The sequence below is a fragment of the Vanessa atalanta genome, chromosome 24 (assembly GCF_905147765.1).
Source record: "Vanessa atalanta chromosome 24, ilVanAtal1.2, whole genome shotgun sequence".
Lineage (NCBI taxonomy): Eukaryota > Metazoa > Arthropoda > Insecta > Lepidoptera > Nymphalidae > Vanessa > Vanessa atalanta.
In genome coordinates, this window is record NC_061894.1 from 8925014 (window position 1) to 8946286 (window position 21273).

Here is a 21273-nt window from a genome sequence, read left to right on the forward strand (position 1 = left end):
AACAATAAGGATATCTCTAACGAAAGAAAACATTTCACACTAATACGATCGCTTCTTATATAAATCAACTCCAGACACTGATGACGTTCACCTCCCAAGTTGTGATCACGGCGTTCCGATTCAAGGAAGATGAGCCAACTGTGCAGGGCTGTGGCGGGTCCACGACTGTTATTTGTCATTCAAAACACAAAAACGCACACAATATTTTATTTTACCCTAGGTAGTGTAAGGTCATAATAGTTATTTTCAATTTAATCTTAAGATTTCTCACAAAATAGCTCATATGCTTGGGGTGGGAGGGAGCTAACTGGAGCTCCTTAGTCAAGGAACCCGGTGCAGAACCAGTAGCTTTATTAGGAGTGTTTTCACTGCCGAGCACAAACACCCCTGAGTTGTTGTGTGCTTCATTTATGTATATAATTCATCTCAAGATCGTGTAGGAGAATTTCGTGGGTTTTTCTGAGTAACTGATGGAGTTAGTAAATAAATAAAAGTATTTTTTTAAGTAGGTAAGCGAACTGGCGCATGGGAGACCTGGTGGTGAGTCACCACTGCCCTTAGACATTGGTGTTGTATGAAATTTTGATCATTTTTTTACATAATCAATGGACCACTGACCTCGGCAACTGAGACGTTATATCCCTTGTGCCTGTATCTATACCGCCCTACTCACGAGGAACACAAAAATACGAGAATACTAGGTATTATTCCTTGGCGATAGAATATATGACGAGTGGATGGTACCTGGTGGACGGGCATTCACCCAAAGATCTATCGCCAAGTATTCTTTAAGTATAATTGATAATGATTACCCCTTTTTTATTTTAATATTTAGAGTAATATATTTACTCGATAAAATTGAAAAGGTACGCAATTTTTTTTTATTCGATACAATTACTTTTTTTAATTGATTTCATTTAATTATCCTTAAATGTACCACGAATAGTTATGACGTCATAAAGTTAACGTGCATAGAATTAAAATTTATTTAAGTTGCCATCAGATGGTACACAGGGACAATGTCAGTGTACGCAATGACAAGAGGACATATATAAATGAGTTAGATATTACAAAATTACATACTATATTTGTGTCGATTTTACACCGAATTTAATGCTATTCGGAACTCATTTAAAGCAAATTAATTAATTATATTGTTTCTAGATTTTAGATCAACAGGAAGCAAATTTCTAGGTCACTTAGTTTTAAATGTTTTTGTATTCGAGTAAAATCGACATGAAATGTTTTTTTAATTAAAATACCAAATTACGTGTAAATAAACGAAAAAAAAAACCGGCCAAGTGCGAGTCGGTTTCGCCCATGAAGAGTTCCGTAGCAGCAAGTAACAAGGTTTATGTTTATGGAATTCAATTTTTTTATTTTTATATTCATGTTGATTGAATGGAAAGTAAATTGTAGTTTTCGATTTATGATGTATTAAAAAAAAAACTACTTTCTAGATCTCGTTCAAACTCATTTTGGGTGGAAGTTTGCATGGTATTATATACATGATATATTCTTTTTAGTTTAATCATTCTCTTGCTTTAGAAGTTACAGGGGGGGACACACATTTTACCACTTTGGTAGTGTCTCTCGCGCAAACTATTCAGCTTAGAAAAAAATGATATTAGAAATCTCTATAACATTTTTGAAAACCTATCCATAGATGGGAACCACACGTAACGGTTTGATGAAAAAAAAATTTTGAGGTTCAGTTCTAAGTATGGGGAAAATTTATCTACTTACCAAGTTTCAACAGTATAGTCCTTAAAGTTTCGGAAAAAAGTGGCTGTGATATACGGACGGAGAGACAGACAGACAGACATGACGAATCTATAAGGGTTCCGTTTTTACCATTTGGCAACGGAACCCTAAAAACGGTTTCTTTTAATTTTTTGAGCGATAACAACTTCGACCATATACTAATTTATGTAAATATACACACACACACATATACAGGTTGACTATATTAGAATTACATAGCAATGGCGACAGAACAAATATTTACATATTTAAAATGCATCATGCATTAGACTAAGTAAGACTGTCGCCAGAAAGTATCGTCGTAAAATTTTCTTTACGATTAACTCGTTAACCTTGAATCCGTTCATTTATTACAAGAATATATCGCGCCAACTTTATAATAATTAATGGCCATTCACACGAATGCTATCTTTAAAAAAAATACGAGTAATATTTCCTTCTTCGTAACAAGTCGCTCTCAGTTGGAAACATGGCGTCCAAAGGTAATGTCATGTTCAATTTCCTCCTGGTGTCTGTGACTATTATTTTTTGCAATAATTTGAAATTACGACTTATACCATTCAATAATGAAATTAAGAGATCGCTCGGATATCCAATTGATTCGTTGCTGAATTTTACGGAGTTGAGTGAACTGTATGGATACACTTCGGAAGAACACACTGTGCTCACTGAGGATGGGTATATTCTAACAATATTCAGAATAAACGGAAGGAACTGTGCCCACAAACTGAAAAGACCTCCAGTTTTATTAATGCATGGTCTTCTCCAGAGCTCCGATGCTTGGTTGGACGCTGGACCCAAAGCTGGTTTGGCGTATTTGTTATCGGACGCGTGTTATGATTTATGGGTTGGAAATCAACGAGGCAATTATTATTCCAGGCGGCATAATCGTTTGGACCCCGACAAAGATCCTGAATTTTGGCAATTTTCTGTGGATGAAATAGGTTTTTATGACATACCGGCTACGATTGAATATGTTTTGAAATACACGAGAGAAGATAAATTGAATTACATTGGATATTCACAAGGCGCTGGTACGTTCTTCATCATGTGTTCAGAGAGGCCGGGATACTGTGATAAAGCGAACGTTTTCATTGGCTTAGCGCCAGCAGCCAGACAGACTAACACAAAATCCGTGCCGTATAAAATATTACTGGAGGGAGTCAGATATCTAGAGGGGGCTTTGGCTACTACAGGTTTATATGAACTTTTCGCCAAGGGTTCTCTAAGTCAAGAATTACTCGCTTTCTTATGTAAATCCAGTGCAACATCTGAAGTTCTTTGTGGAACCGGTGAGTCTCTAGTTGACTCCTTCCATCCAGGATCTATAAATAATGAAACTCTAAGGGTATTATTCGGACACTTTCCAGCGGGTACTTCAGTGCACAATATTGCAAGATACGGTCAAAGTGTAAAGTCGTCCCATTTCCAAAAGTTCGATTACGGTAGTGCGCGAAATTTAGAAATATATGGAACAGAACAACCCCCTCATTACAATCTGAGTGCTGTGACGGTTCCCGCAGTTGTTCTGTACGGTAATAACGATCATTTAGTCGATACGAAAGATATTTTGTGGTTGATTAAACGGTTACCAAAAGTGTTGGAAAACAAAAGAGTCTCAGATCCGCTGTGGAATCATTTCGACAGCGCCTACAGTCAGTATACAAGAGAAATGATCTTTCCAACGATTAATAAATATTTACTAAAATACAGTCGAAAACTAAATAAAGTGTAATTAGTGACAAAATAAATGAACTGTTTTTTTTATACAGTGATGATAAAAAAGAAGATAGGTGTGATGAGATGATAGTTCTAGAAATATTGCTAGTCTAGGTCAACCACGGTCAATGAAAAGGTGATGTCATATTTATTGTATTTTTACTGTGTAGCTAACTTTTGAAATTTGTTTTAAAAATAGAATGCATTCCAATAAATGATTTGATTTAAAATTAGAACGAAACCCAAAAATTGGTGAAATTAAAGTTATGGATTGGCTATTTAATGGATACATTGGAAAAAAATCCGGAATAGAACAGTAGGGGGATATTTAAGAAAATTTTCAAAAAGCTTACTCTGGTTACCAAATCTGAATATATTTTGAAAATATGCGAGATCAATGGAAGGATAACTAGCATTGCGTATGTCCCACTGTTGGACAAACGCCTCCAGGACTTGGATCATATTTGAAGATGGTAACAAGAGCTCAGATTAGGTCGGACATTGTACTCAATACTGATTTGGTATAAATATTTTAAGTATATGTACATATATTTATATTGAGAAGTATAGTAATATTTATACAGTGAACTGCAGTGTTTGTGAAACTCGGTTGTAATGATACTAACTGATATTCTATTAAAATATATTCTATAATACACCGAGGAAAGAGATAGTTATATTTTGAATACTATTAAATCACTTGAGAGATTCCATTGAATAGAATCTCATAAAGATGTAAGTGATATGTTTATATTAAATTTAAATTTATTGTCGAGTCAAAATACAGATCAAAATAATGACGAGACAAAAGCCTTACTGTAGTTACATAATTTTACACTTCAAAATTTTTTATCACGAAAAAGTTTAGGTAGTTGTATAAAAATATTATTTTGATATTAGGTATATATTATATATGTATATAATACCAGTATCTTAAGTAAATATTTTTTAATTTTTTGTTACATTTATAAATTATTAAATAAAATATGAGTTATACTTCCTGGTGCATATAATACATAAATAAAAGAATCTAGTAAAAAATAAGATCTGTTTTTATTTTAAGTTTTAAATAATCACAAAATACTTTTTTGTACAGTCTGTCTGTTTGTAAAAAAAACTGGATTTTTTATATTATGAATAATTTTATCATAACTATGTTTCTTATATGGATAACTAATTATTACTTTCAGGAAAACTCGAATAAAATACACGTTTTTAAATAATTTTATATGCATATCATCGCCCACGTCAAACTCGATTTATGTCAAAATCCTTCAAAATATGACATTTTAAATTGTAGATATAAAATATTTAAATTATTAGGAAGCAGCGTGGACTACTTGATTCTCCATTGATTGCATCGCAAATGTACGTCGGACCAAATTCCACAGACGTTTAAAGTCATAGTAATTGTTCCACTGACTTTAAGGTTGAATATGTCTGAAAATTCTCTAATAAATTAGTTGTTACCTCAGAATTCCGTCATTTATGAACGATTTTGAGAGGTTAGCGTTTAGATAATAAAAACAGTCCTTTCTTTATAATTTTATATTTTTATTAACCTCCCAAGGGGTGAAACTAATTAAATGTACCTTTCTTGGGGTGCAAGCTTACGACTTCGTAAAGATTCATTAAAATCAGGGGTCATTTATAGTTGTATATACAACATGTAGTGACCGTGTCTTTGCCCGCTTGGAATTCAGTTTGTAAAGAAAATGCTTCAAGAACTTGTATACAACATTTTTATCCTCAGCATTGCCCCCTCAAAGGGTAGCAATTTTTGAAAATTTTATTTCCCTTTAAAATATATGTAGATTTTATTTAATTAACGTTATTTTAACTCGTTAAAATAACGTTAATTAATTCAATTTTTTTTATTTACACTTAATATATTTTATACGTAAATAATATATTATTAACATTGACAGTGAATTACTTTTTTTATTAAGGTCAATTCACTTCCCGTACGAAGCAAAGAGTCAATTATGCGACTTTAATACGATGAGGAAATGATTAAATAAACGATAATTATTACGTTTATTTATTATTTTTAACGTGTTTGTTTTATAACCTAGATGGCTTAATAGTGAGAACACGATGATAACATTTGTCGTGGGTTCAAATCCGAACGCATAGTTTCTTCATGTTTAATCTCTTTGTGTTTATAGTTCATCCCGTACTCTATAGAAACATTATGAGGAGATCTGCATGTGTAGGATGAGATTCTGTCCCATCCGACATTGGAGCAACCTGACGTTCTAAGCTTTCTCTGTAGTCTATTCCTTAGAGTCAACATTGGTGGCATCTTTCAAAGTCCCATCAAAAGACAAATACACGTGGTATTAATTATTAAGATAATAACTATTAAATTACTGCTGGTTCAATGGAAGTTATTAATATTTGTTCTACATAAATTGAAATAGTAACTCTACGCTATTTTAATGTCTATATAATCTTTTATCACAATTCAATCCTCGTGATTGCCAAACATCAAACGTAAGACATTTTTTGCAACCTCTCTGTGAAACCAGCTTGCAGGAGGTTTTTCTGGACCGATAGGACTTGGAAACCTTCGAGAGAGTACTACTCATTTCTCAAAACAACGCGCCTGCAAGCTATCTGGAGTTGCAGATGTCCATAGGTGTTGGTAGTAACTTTATATCAAGAGAGTATCCTGCCCGTTAGTTCGTTGGACATAAAAAAAGTAAACCTCCTCTTCCACCCATTTTATCTTCCTATTCAATAATAAAGCCAAGATAGCTCAGTGGATAGAACGCGTGCATTACAACTAATGATTGCAGGTTCAAACCCACCACCACTGAATTTTTATGTATTTAATTTGTGTTTATAATTGATCTCCTGCTCGGCGGTGATGAAAAACGTCGTGAGGAAATGCATACATGTGTACATACATGTGTCCAATTTCGACAAACGAATTAAATTCTCTGTTCCTGTTGATGTATGTAATGTATTCAATAATAATTAACAATTTTAACAGAAAACATCTCGCTTGCGGATGAATAAATTGATTATGTAGAGACAGAAATTCGGTGTTAGAAGTTTGTCTTGCCAATTGTCAAACTCGGCTAACCGCGTGTGTTGCGGATCTGAGTTTACCTGTAAGGGATGACTGAGAACTCCTCTACAGCTTTGAAATTATAGTAATGCCTAGAAACTGTATTTTCAGTTCCACTAAGATGCCAGATAAACAATTTTATTAACAATATCAAAAAATCAAAATTTATTTCTATATGTTTGCGAAAGCATAAATTTTCATAATTAAAATTCTCGGGTGCCCCATGTATACGAGTCCCAAGCTACGAGTCTACTCGTAGTTTTAGGGTTATAAGATATTTGAATAACGTTAAACATGTGTCATGATTTTTTAAATACACTTATATAATTTTAATTGAAATAATGATATTTAGTACTACTTTGACTTTTAAATAAGTTTTTTTTAATTGAAATAAGATGTTTAAAGTATGATTATTGATTGATTATTGACACGTGTTGTGGCAGTCCCGTCACTTCCGTCTCGTGGCGTGGTGAGGCGAGCCAGTACTGCTTGGCACGGAGAAGCGCGGGATTTTTTAACTGGAGAGAAAAACGGAGGACGAAGAACAGATTTGCTGTTAAAGTTATAAGTAATATATATGTATCGAATGGTTTTAATATAATGGAAGTTCAGGTAATGTGAGTTGCTTTATTATTGTTTGTTGCATGATGTGTTAGCACAATACAGAATGAGTGATCTCTTGGCTAGGTACTTTGTATCACAATACTTATTAAAATAATAGTATGTAAGATTTGCTTGTAATAGAGGGCCAAGTAATGAGAGTCAGTCGAAAAACTAAGAACTCTAGCGAAGACTTACTGTTCAGTGATATCGTCCTAAGAGTGTTTCATATGAGAATTAACTTTGCATAAGGATATTGTAGGGAGTAACGAACCGTGAATGTGGAGCGCTAAAAATAACGTAAAATAAATATTCTACCACTAAATACCAACATTTTTGTGTTTCACTTCAAAATCCTTCCTAATACACCGGCTTAGTAACCCACTAAGCCGGTGTATTAGGAACAAGAGATGTAACATCTTAGTTCCCAATGTTAGTGACGCATCCGTGGTGAATGGATAATATTCCTTACAGCGCCAACATATAGAGGCGATGACCTCTTACCATCAGATTGACCATTTGTCCGTCCGCATTCCTATATCATAAAAATTAATAAATATATAATAATATAATTTATCGCTACATTTTTAAGTGGAGGGAGTAATATTGTGATACGCCTCTAAGGTCATCGACCTGATTGTCTGCTAATTACTAAAGATGACTTACCACATTGCAAAATACACTGATATTACTATTTTTATGTGTGTGCATTTTATTGTCAAAACCTTCACGATCAAAGTTTGCATTGAATATTTAAGTATATAGGTAGATTCGTATTCTGCCTTTTAAACTTATTTCGATCAAGTTCATTTAAAGAGACAATACGGTAGCAACCTTAAGAATTGGTGGTATGTCTCTGCTGCTTCACGGTAGAATATGTGAGCAGCTGGTGTTTTTCTTTCGCTGGAGTAATGCTCTTACGCGTTTCTGCCACACGAATGGGTACGTGCGACAAGTCGGTGCGTAGAACGATTAATGCTCCCCATCATACCGGAATACTCATTAATAAACTATTATCTCGTAACAGCGCAAAATAGATTTAAGAATTATTTTTTTTCCTTATAGCGCAACATTATAATATTTAATGTCAGTAGATATATATATACCTAATTAAATATTTATTGTTAATAATATTTTTAGTCTGGTTAGTTTGTTAGATAAATACACGTTCACTTCAAAGCTAAAACGTCAATTCAATCAAGGAAATATTTTTATAGCGACCGAAAATTTTTTTTGAGTTTTCCTTTTTTGAATATTTTATTGACTTATCACTAGTTTCACGGCTTTGCTTTCGTTTAGGAGGTATTAGGGACGCTATGCCCAAAAATTATTAAGTAAAAATTAGTACCGCGTTGATCGTTTGGTATTCTTAACAAACTGATAAATAGCATAAGCTTTATGATATAAACACGCCCATTAAAAGCAAAAGTAAAAGTTTGTAAATAATAAAAGTTCTACCTGTAGTTGGCCTTCAGTTATACCTGTAGTTTTTATTTATAAATGAAGTACAATGACCTCTGCTTTAATGTCGATGACCATCACTTGAGATCACGGCGAGAAACATGGACTATACAATTTAATAAACATATATACATATAACCTTATATAGTAATTGTTTAATTACTAATGAGGCTAGTCTCTAAGACACTTTTTTTTCTATAATAATTGATAAAACTTATTCCAGAAAATACACGGCGTTTTGAAGAAAATTTTAGTATATCATATTTTTAATAAACTTATATCAGGCAATTTTTTTTTTGTTACTTTATGTTACTCGTCTAAATGCAAAATTTATATTTTTTAAAACTAATAATTATAATTATTATATCTTTTTAAACCAGAACGTAAAAATCTAATTGTTTGTCTGAACGTAAAGTGATAACTATAACTGCTGAAATATTTATTACAAGTCTGTCCTTGGCTTCGCTCTCACGTGTGGGGGTTGAGTATGTTAGATGTAAAAGCGTAACAAACATATTCACTTTTGTATTTATAATATTGGTATGATCTAGCAAAATTCGGCAGACACTGTCCTACCTGTCCAAGTACATGTTTAGGACTGCTTCGTTTGTCTAGTAGCTTTCGATGAGGACGGCAAGGATTGGTCTCGTGCTGCCGTACGCATTAGCGGGGATTGCGGGGGGCGAGATAACCGTCGTCTCCTGAGAAGAGAATGAGAAGAGGTTCACTGGACCACGAGAGGGGACGCGGATGCGTTATATCAACACGATCCCGCCTATACAGCCTCTTCGATCCGTGCCGAGGACGGTCATCAAACAACTCATCATCATCGTCGCAGCGGAGATCGTGAATAGGTATCCCACACAGTCCGATTTCAATCTTCAGGTTCCCGGGTACCTTTCTGAAGGACTTCAGAGACATCCACATAAAACAAATAGGGGCTAGAATGGCATAGACTTTGATATCCTTTTTTATTTTATACCTCTATGGAAAAACGTGTTACGCGTTTCTCTCACATGAACTTTATGAGGGACTCACAGGAGCCCAAGTCGCCTAGTACGCTCTAGTACGCCGGAATATCTACTAAAAAATCAGACGGTACTTTGTCTCTTCGGTGGACGACACGGAATCCTTTCGCATGCTGCCGTGACGAACAATGACTTGCTTAAATTTAGATTTTTTCGGCCTTATGATGATGAAAGCCTCCCATCGAATGTCAACCATCCCGATCTTGGACCGCATCCATCCCGTACTTGTTTTTTTTTTAAATCGACGGTTCACGTTACCACAGGGCGTCCTACACCACGTTTGCCTGAGCGTGGTCACTAGCAACGCACGTGTGGACTCCATGGGCAATCACGGCGCCTGGAGACACGCCCACTTTATCTGCAGTAAGATCGGTTATTAATTTTATTTATTAGATAAATCTCCGCATTTCGCATTATATCTGTTAGAGAAACCCGAAGCATTGCGGATTCCATTGCTTGCTGACCTTGAACTTGTGGACCTGTTCTACGCTGAGTAGTTAATTATACTTAATACAACATAAATTAAAACTTTTATTACTATAGCTTAGAAATATTTATGACTCGAGCAAGTAAGCAATGTTAACTTAAACATACGTACAACTTAAAAGAAACAAAACGAAAAGACCCACTTTATTAATTTCAGAGTTTACAAGAATTTCAATACCTTCCAAGTCGTCATTAAGGCTCTAACACCTTGTTTAGTCTGACATATAAATTTACACCTTAAAATTATATTTTACGCGATAACAATCTGTGTATCTTTCACGATAAGGTTGAAAATAAAAACCAATATCAAAGAAATCTTTGTCGCTTAATTTTAAAGGGTTACCCTACCGTTGTCGTATCGAGCTAAAATATACTTTAAGTTTATTACGATAAAGTTTAATTTTTATTGTACGTAATTTTAAAAAGATTTATTTCTTAAGGGTTGGTATGTTATTAGAAAATAAACTTTATCGCTTTGAAATACGGATTAAGTTTCAACGCGAATTGCGTTAGACTCAGAGAAAATTCAATGGGAAATTGTATTTGATAGTGGACGTGTTAAAAATATCATAACACAATTATATGGTATTTGTTTTGTTAAAACAACCTCTTTGGATAAAAATAATTACAAGGCGAAACTTTTAATTATATGGTTATTATAGAAATAATGGAGAGTTCGTCAGCCTTCGTTGATAAATAATAGTTCAATTGTATTTAATTACTATGGACTTTAATTTTTTAGAAAAAGTGACTTTTTTCCGGTTCTTTCCGGTTGAAACTGGATTACGAACCGGTACTAGCTTTAAATTCGAATTAATCTTGTCTGTTGTTCTTGTTAAAATAACTCGAAAGTCCTATATGTAAGAGTTATGCACTATTATTATTATATTATATATATATAGATACTATATGGATATGTATGTATATGTTTTTTTATGTAATTTATATAAGTATGTGCATATATTGTTATATATTATTAATTCATTTCTAATTACCGCCTTCATGGTTTTCTGTTTCACCTAAAGGTTGACTGGCAGAGAATGTCTTCAGGTATTAAGTCCGCCTTTTGTCCCAGTTACTTTGTGTTGGTCAATAAAGTATTTAAATAAAAAAAAAAGAAGAGGGTACTTGAATAAAATGTGTTTTTCGCCTCTGATGCAAAAAGACAAATATATAAACTTAAAGCAAAAAATGGTCGTAATTATAACTTGTTACCCGTCCCGGCTTCTCTCGGGAACAGTAAAGGTTTTTATACAACTGTTAGAAGAAAAAATTCAGGTTTTTATTCCGGTTAGGAAAGTTGAAATTCCTGGCTTTTCTCTACAATAATATGCATGTATTATACATATAAACCTTGACCTTGACTCACTTCTTATATATTGATAAAAATTGTATTAAAATACGTTGCGTAGCTTAAAAGATCTAAGGGTCCTGACGGCGAGAAGCGATTTTATTTCATACTATGTAGAGCATTAGCAGCCTGTAAATTTCCCACTGCTGGGCTAAAGGACTGAGCCCTTTGAGAAGAAGGTTTGGAGCATATTCCGGTTATGCGGTTTGGCGGAATACACATGTGGCAGAATTTCGTTGAAATTAGATACATGCAGGTTTTCTCACGATGTTTTCCTTCACCGCCGAGCATAGCAGAAAATGGCAGAAATAAACACAGAAACAGCACAGAAGGAACATGCGGACATATCGAAATGTCACTAATGACAATGTCAAACTTAAAGACTAAATTGCTATACTGAATGTATAAACATCTGCATTTATTAATAAGAGAAGATTATAATGTCAGTTGAACGGTAGAGTTTTTATTTTTATTACATATTTTTCAGATTGGATGTCGGTTAAATTAAGTATGTTTTTGAAATTTATACAATAATTACTCGATTCTTAAGCGCGTTCAATTGTTTCATTGTTTTGTATGACGTCATCACTAAACCAGCGGGAGTGTAGGGCCGATAATTTTATGGATTTTCAAATATTCTCGATTAAAGGCGTAAGAAGAAACGCGTCAGGCGTACGGTAAAATATTGGTAGAGATATAAATAGCGTAATCAGTGGCGTAGCTAGGTGGACAAGGGCCCCGGTGCATAGAAAAAGAAACGGGCCCTCATCCCCTCTTTAACTTATATTGCACTTCAAAATTATAGATAGGAATAAAAATAGGATACAGGATACATTGAGATGAACTTATCATTAGTAGGCTAAATCCATATGTCATCTCTATTCAAAGCTTAGGTTAGAGGGCCCCCTGAGCTCCAAGGGCCCTGGTGCACTGCACCACCTGGCCCTACGATAGCTACGCCACTGAGCGTAATACGAGTATAATCTTAAGATACTGATATTATGAATGCGGAAGTGAGAAGATTTGTTGGTGCAAGCCCATCTGGGTGGGTACCATCCACTCATCAAATATTCAATCGCCAAGCAGTTATACTTTGTATTGTTGTCTTGCGGTTTGAACGGTGAGTGACGCAGTGTAAATAAGGGTCATAATACCTTCGTTGCCAAGGCGAGTGGCGCGTTGGATGTGTAAGGAATGATGAATATTTCTCACAGTGCTAATTAAATAAACTTCCTTTATTCAACAGAAGCATTACACTTACATATTGATTGTCAAATTAAACACTACCATCAGCTCGCAAAATAAAATACACTTGGCAACCGGCGAAAAAAAATCACGAGTTTTTTTGGCAATTCGTAATTGTTGAATTTATTTCAAAATTTGTCTACGATACAATGTTTTTGTGAACGTTAACAGTGACTATGAGAAAAGCTCGTAGAAGTGTTAGTAACGCCATGGATTAATGGGCTATCGCGATTAAATACTATATTAAAGTAATTTGAATTCAATACAACCGAATATAAATTAGAACATTAGATATCAAGCTATATGTGTCTCGTAACTTCTCCTACTTCATTAAAGGGAGAGAATGCGCCCAGCTGACCTACTTGGGGGACGATCGATGCGGGTCAACGACCCCGGTCGTGTCATTTATAGGTTAAAGATTTTTTACGTGTTCGCTCCGTGATTCCTCTAAGGATGTCGTGGCTTTCTTGCAAAAATTTGCACGTTATTGTAACAATATTTCTCATGGGCTTTGATTTATTAATAATATTCGAATTTCCGGCGACGTTTTATGTATTATTCTCCATTCGACAGAAGCATTTTATTAGTTTGCATTTCCTGAATACCAAAATGAATAAAAATATGCTTTAATTAGTTGGAAAGTCGATCGATACAATCTTATCCGAATGCACCCATAGTTCTTTCTCTTACTGCGGACGCGAAAACCATTGTAGCTGTATATTTTTAAACGTTGAAATAGAGTACCTACTGAGTTTCTTGCCGGTTCTTCTCGGTAGAATCTACCTTCCGGACCGGTGGTAGCTTCACTTAATATAGTTTATTAAATGACAACTTTCAAAAAGAGGATGGGGCTTTAGTATAACAAGGAAGCATTTACAGGCTTAACTTTACCAGTATTATATGATAATACTAGTTGAACCTGCGGCTTTACCCGCGCGAAATTGATGTAAAATTGGAACGCCCGTTTTACGGTGTGAGGTGGAGTTTCGTAAAATCTATTATATGACTAGCTTAACCTGCGGCTTTACCCAAAATTAATAAAACACAAACTTTCAACCTCCTTAGGGACTGGGCTTCGTAAAATCCATTCTTAGCGAATGTCTATACCCTATAAATATTAATAATAATAAATATTGGACAACATCACATACATTACTCTGATCCCAATGTAAGTAGCTAAAGCACTTGTGTTATGGAAATCAGAAGTAACGACGGTACCACAAACACCCAGACCCGAGACAACATAGAAAACTAATGAACTTTTTCTACATTAACTCAGCCGGGAATCGAACCCGGGACCTCGGAGTGGCGTACCCATGAAAACCGGTGTACACACTACTCGACCACGGAGGTCGTCGTCGTAGACCCTATAAGGAACCAAATTTCAAGATTGTAGGTGTTGTAGTTTCTGAGATTACGTGATTTATCAGTGAGTGGTATTACTCTTATATATATATATACACATATATGTATATATACCACCACTACCCATATTGACACTGTAAGATATATTAACAATGCCTTACATCGGCGATGCGCCACCGACCTTGGGAACTAGGATATTATGACCGCTGTGTCCGTGTGTATGCATTTGCATGATGTAGATGGATGTAGATTCTCCCGTTAAGAAACGACAAAAAAGTCAATCGTTACCCACTAATTAAATAACTAAGTTATGTTAATTGAATAGTCAACGAGTACTCCACGAATTTAATCACTTCAGACACTCAGAACCCAGTGGTTAGAACGCATACATCTTAACCGATGAATTCGGGTTCAAACTCAGGCAAGCACCACTGAATTTTCATGTGCTTAATTTGTGTTTATAATTCATCTCGTGCTCGGCGGTGAAGGAAAACATCGTGAGGAAACCTGCATCTGTCTAATTTCAACGAAATTCTGCCCCATGTGTTTGCATTCCACCAGCCCCCATTGGAGCAGCGTGGTGGAATATGCTCCAAACCTTCTCCTCAAAGGGAGAGGAGGCCTTAGCCCAGAAGTGGGAAATTTACAGGCTGTTTATGTTACGTTAGACATGTTATAAATATGTATGTTTATAGCGTAAAAATTTAGTTTAAAGTAACAATACAAAAACAAATCGAAATACATTTTTTAGATCGACAGTTTACAAGTTCATGACAGCTGCTGCATCAAATTTAAAACGAATATCGTTTGTTGCGATACAATATAGCTGGGAGGAGTTTTAAAAGTATCGTCACGTGAAATATTGATATATTTTTTAAAAATGCTGACGATGTCGGCTCTCGAGGTTAGCGGTATTGGTGATGTAAGGAATGGTTACATTTTTTTAGTGTGCTAATGTCTGAGCGTTGGTGTCCACTTACCATCAGGTGACTCATAATAAATAATGAATAAAGGTTTTTTTTATTGGTAGGCGGCCGAGCAAATAGGCCACCTTATGGTAAGTTGTCACCACCGCCCATAGACAATGGCGTTGTAAGGAAAATTAACCATTCCTTACATCACCAATGCGCCGCCAACCTTGGGAACTATGCTACGTCCCTTGTGCCTGTAGTTACAATGGCTCGCTCACGCTTCAAACCTGAACACAACAATACTAAGTACTGCTATTTGGCGGTAGAATATCTGATGAGTGGGTGGTACCTACCCAGACGGGTAGGTACTTACGTACGTACGTACGTACAATTAATGCCTTTGATCACTGTGGTCATTATAAACGAAGACGAGCCAACGAGAGATATAACGGTACACTAGTATGTGCGCAAACGTAGCGTTCTCTCCGATACAACGGCAATCAGGCAGACAGACTCCATGCTGCTTTTGCAATTCCTTAACAGAGAAACCTAAAGATATTACGTCATTAGAAAAGGACGGAAAGCTATTCTTCCTTTAAACTGATGATCCTTTTCTTTAATCGAGATTTGCTCACAGGGCTCGGCCGCCTCGTGCGGAGTCAACTTCAGCATCTCATATCGGTATTCTTTTTATGGCTGCGTTATATGAACACTTCAGGAGTTTGTCATACTATCGAATGACAAGTAATTGATGTAATTTAACTGTATTTTTAACACTTCTAACTATAAATGCGAATGTGAGTTCGTCTGTAGCAGCAACGGAGCAACGATTCGATTTGATCTTCTGTATAGAGATAGTTTTGGCTGCGACTGAGGACTCGACGCGACGAATAGTTTGCCAGGAAATGTGCAAAATATTCACGAAGTTGATCGATGCAAAGATTTAACTTTGTCAATCGTTAATTGTTTTTATTATTTATATTGTAAAGATAATTGCATTCGGCACGTAAATATTGTAGTTGTTGCAACAGACAGGTTAAAAGAATATTTTAAAAAATCAACATGAAATTAAGGGAACATAATTTCACATTATTTATCCAAATATGCTCGAAGTGTTTTAGGAAAACTATTGTTCCTATCATGGAACGGACAGGTTCAAATCAAATAGCCCACGGAAAGTCATTATAGCTTTTTATTAAAAAGCAATTTTTAAATTACATATTAAAGCTTATAAGCTTATTCTACCATAGCCACTTAGATGCGAGTTCGTAGATACACAGGCAGAATTACATCCGGCAATTGAAGATGACCTAACAATGTTTACATTTAACGCTAAACACGAGATCAATTATAAACTAAAATGAAAACTCGGCAGTTCTTCTTCAACTCTAAAAATTTTGATAAAGAAATATTAATTGTTTTATTTAGAGTCTTAAAGTACGATAACTAAAACACTTAAAAAGTTAGACATTAAACGAATTATTTAATATTATTCTTATTCAAACTGAACTGAAATTTAATTCTTTACTGTATTATAATTACATAAATGTGTGAACATCTGTATAGTGTTATAAAGAGTTTTTGTATGTAGACCCCGCCCCCCCCTCTATATACAACAACAAATAAATTGAATCCATGAAACTAATAATCAAATTCTAAATTTTCTTAAAGTACCATATAGCTGAATAATGTACATTCCTGAGCGCTATATGATATCCTTTATATTCATATATATAAAATTTTCTAACAAGTCGAAAATAAATATCTCTTAAAACAAAATATCTCCAAAAGATACAATCGATTCCAAAATATGTACAACCAAATAATCACTGAAAAATCGGCGTTCGGATTTACTGTAACAATATTTAACCTTTCTTTTTTAATAAATTGTATCCATGTGAAGACGGGAAAACAGATACTGCATTTATTAAATAAATAAATAAATAAATATTGGACATCACATCCATTAATCTGATCCCAATGTAAGTAGCTAAAGCACTTGTGTTATGAAAAATCAGTAACGACGGTACCACAAACACCCAATCCAAGACAACATAGAAAACTAATGAAATTTTTCTACGTCGACTCGTCCGGGAATCGAACCCGGGACTTCAGAGTGGCGTACCCATGAAAACCGGTGTACACACTACTCGACCACGGAGGTCGGGTGGGTTGCTAGTTTATTATACATTTCAAATAAAGAAGTATTAGTCTCCATTTGACGTCTTGATATAACATCGGACGGCAAATAAAAGTCTCCATCTTTTAAATTCGAAGCTAAGGAAATTTTATTCACAATATATTCGCATATTTCATGACGGTCCGTCCGCCCGAGACTGTTTGTGCAACATGTCTAACTCCAAGAAGCCGTTACATTCAAAAGCCAAGACGACAATGTAGCAAGCGTATTTGTATACGCGAATGGAATTTCTAAAGGAAATAGAAATAGTCAGTAGTTGCATCAAACATGGGTTATGTTTACTAGTTTATACAATTTCCTCTAGTTAAACTACTCGTTCTATACGCGGTGTTGGTAATTTCAACGAACAACTAACTTTCAGTTGTTGCCGACGTGAAGCCACACGAGACTTCGTGACGTTGACGCGTTTTTGACTATACATTTAACAGCACTAATTCGCTTCCATGGGTCAAAGTGACATTATCAAAACAGTCTCATATTTATTAAATCAATTATTACGAAACAAAAGACTGGTAATCATTTGTCAAATATATTATTTAAACAATTTATCATTGATGAAAATATTATTCATTATTTTGCCCAAAGTTGTTTGTTGAACGCATATGTCTTACAGGACTAGTGACAAATAACTTTGGCTTCTTGTCGTTTCGTTATACGTAAAAATATATCAACCATTAAGGTTCGAATTTAGTCTGGTTCGATGAACAGAACTGCGCAAAGTTAAGTAGAAATCATTTACATTCCAAATAAACTTGTTCGTCTTCACAACTTCTATTATGTCATTGAAATGTTATATAATATAGGCAGTCAGATGGGCAAATGGGCCACCTGATGGTCAGTAGTCACCACCGCCCAAAGGCATTGGCATTGTAAGAAATATTAACCATTAATCATATCGACAACTCGCCACCAGCCTTTGGAACTAAAATATTATATCCCCTGTGCATGTAGTTACATTGGCTCACTCACCCGTCAAACCGGAAAACAAAAATAAGTATTGCTGTATGGTTGAATACATGACGAGTGGGTGGTATCTACCTAGACGGGGATGCACAAAGACCTGCCGCCAAGTAAATATCAAACACGACGCGATTTAAGGAAATAAATTTGTTCTAAATGGCAACATCTGTAACATCATTTTGATCGACTCGAAGAATTGTTATATTTAAAACACTCTTAAATGTCATATTTAAATGTTCTGTTTAATAACATGACTGATTATTTATTTTCAAAGAGTAATTTTCGTTTAACTTTCTTAAGTTGTACAAACGCGCGCCCACGGGTTACTGTCAACGGCAATAGCTTGCTAATATTATTAAAAAAAAAAAAAACTGAAACCAAATGAAACGTAGAAAAAGCAATTTTAAGTTATTACACGTTTTTTGAATATTTTCACTCTGTAGTTACTCGTTTATCAATCAAATGAAATCAAAACTTTATTCTAACGGGCTCTTACGAAATACTTTTAACTCGACATTTGAGATTTATTTAAATTCAAAGTTCATCCAGTCAAACAATCTGATTTCAAATTCCTTTATAAAAATCAACAAACTCTAATTCCTAAAATATACAATGAAAGGGTTTCATTGTATATTTTTACAATGATATACAATAAAAGGCCTCGTTATAAATGTTTCAATGGTTTTTCGAGTTGGCCGATGTTTGACAAAAACGTTTGTCATATGATAATTTTATAAAAAAATGTGTCAGGTACTATTCAATCTGATACATCTTATTCTGCAATCATGTAATCTTAAAAAAAAAACATTTGACAAACATGACAAAAAAATCCATGACCCGCCAAATAGACATAAATAGAAAATTTGTCAAAACATACTTAATGAATCAGTAAAGACAAGAGCAATTTGAATGATACTCTGTCATTAATCTTCTATCAAACGAAAGGACTCTGGTAGAGTTGGTTGATTGACATTAACATCCTACGTTTATATATTAAAACGCTCTACGTGCACGTTAATCCCGTCGGCAATCCATTTAACCAGATAACCGGTTCAATGAGGCAGAAATCCGAGTTATCTGTGATAGTATCCGAGGGTGTGAGCTTCTACGTCCGATATGAATGACGAGAAATGGCTGCATTATGTGTTTAATCACTGTTACTACTCATATTGAATTTATTATTTATATGACATCATGACGGACTAGCGTAGTAGTTATGCGGATACAGATTGAGGGTCCTGGGTTCACCGGGTCGGGAAAATAATCCGTATATTTTATCTTAAGTTAGGTGGAATCTTTTCTGTTGAGCTCTCTGTTTTTAACTTATATAAAAGTCACAAAAAATGCCTTTTGTGACTCTTATATAAGTTTTTATTCTCGCTGGAAAAACGAATTAAGCGTTTCACCCACGTGAAGTGGGGGGTATGTGGGACTCGCCGGTGCCCAGGACTGCGCCAAGTACACCGGAATACCTACTAAAAAACCAGCGGTACCCTTTCTGTCTTTTTAGCGGGCGCCACAGGATCGCTTTCGCATGCTACTGTGACACCCTGACGGGTAGCCCGTCTATGCGGCCCGTTAATTCCAAGGCGGGATTCCCGATGTACTGAGAACTCTCCTAGTCCCTGCGGCGCCTATTGAGGCGGGGTTACAAAAAATGCCTTTTTTTAAATAAATAATATAAAAAACGATTTTTATTAAGTAACTTAAAAAGGGTAATAAAATAAAAAAATAAGTCGTTTTTATTGTATTCTATCGGAATATGTCTAAATATTGGTCCTTCGAGCCGGATTTTAAAAATATTTTTAAATCTCACTTTATGTTATTATGACTTACGAAACAGTTGATCGCTTTGTTAATTTATTTTAATTGATCAATAATAAATGAAAAATAAGAATATTAAACATATTATGTTATGTTTATTAAAATAACATTATCTTATGATGATGATACTTCAAACACATGACGTATCAAATAATAATAAGAATAAAAGTTTGTATTGTGTTGTAAAAATATTTTTGATTTTTTGATTGTATTAGAATTAATTTTTGTTGAAAATTGTTACAAAATTACCAAATTCAAATATTGACTTTTAATGAATACTAAATAGATAATGATAATTATGACCTATAAACACTGATCTCACACATTAAATGGTAAATTCAAATGTCACCCATAATATAATGTCAGATACTACCAATCAATTATAAATTACGCCTTTCTAAATATTAGGAGCAAAATCACAAACAATATAAATTTCCAAGGACAGGCGAGAGAATTTTCGTTACAGTCGACGTTTAAATTTCACCGCAAAATTGCAAAAACAATTTTGAAACAGTTTCCGAAGTTGGATTTAAAAGCAATCGGTTCGTACCTGAGCCAAACCGCGGATTCAAATTACTTAATTGAAGGCTCAATCCAGTGAAACCAGCTGCTTAAATAGGTTCAACTTACTTTAACTTTATGGGCGTGTGTGGGTATAATATAAATGGATACCTAACTTTAATAACACAGGCTTAATAACTCTTTTATGAGACAATGTTTACTATCATACAACGGGATACAGGAAAAGTTTAAAAATTATCAATTGTTTTTAAAATAATCGTAAAGGAGCGTTTGTGTGGTAAAGGATATTACTAAACTGACGACATTTTAGGTGATTGCACAACAACAACTTCGCCGATTCTTCTTAAGTCCGAGGAGCTTATTTCCAGTGTTGGATTTTTGACAATCAATAAGCAAGCGTAACGCTTTTATTCGTCAGATTTGTCAATAATATATATTGTCGCGGTCTTGTGGACGCCCTAGGGCATATGCCCCGGTTTCCGAAACTTAAATCCGACCCTGCCTGTAAATGTCCCATTGTTGGGCAAAAGTCTCCTCTCTTTTCATGGAATGGGTTTTGTGCTTATCGGACCTCACTGAATACAAATGTGCCCCATTATCCGACACGCACAAGCACACGCACAAGCCGGATATCAAGAGAATAATTCCATCCCAAAATTCGGTGCAATAAAATATTTCCAGCCGCTGAGTCGTTTTGACTCCTAAGATTAATTATATTTAAAGTAGAAAACTTAATGTAATTATTAAAATTTTACAGCTTC

At 34.7% G+C, this 21273-nt stretch overlaps 2 protein-coding genes across 3 annotated transcripts in view; one reads left to right on the forward strand and one right to left on the reverse strand.

The window, feature by feature from the left end:
* Positions 1–21273, reverse strand: part of LOC125073583 — a 124842-nt gene that overhangs the window by 79612 nt on the left and 23957 nt on the right. The window lies entirely within an intron of this gene.
* On the forward strand, positions 2234–4274 carry LOC125073584 (lipase 1-like). Its single transcript, XM_047684461.1, has one exon. The coding sequence runs from the start codon at positions 2234–2236 to the stop codon at positions 3497–3499; it is 1266 nt and encodes a 421-aa protein (XP_047540417.1). The 3' UTR covers positions 3500–4274.

Excerpts from the sequence above, each read along its gene's own strand:
- LOC125073584 (XM_047684461.1), top strand. The coding sequence starts at position 2,234 with ATGGCGTCCAAAGGTAATGTCATGTTCAATTTCCTCCTGGTGTCTGTG.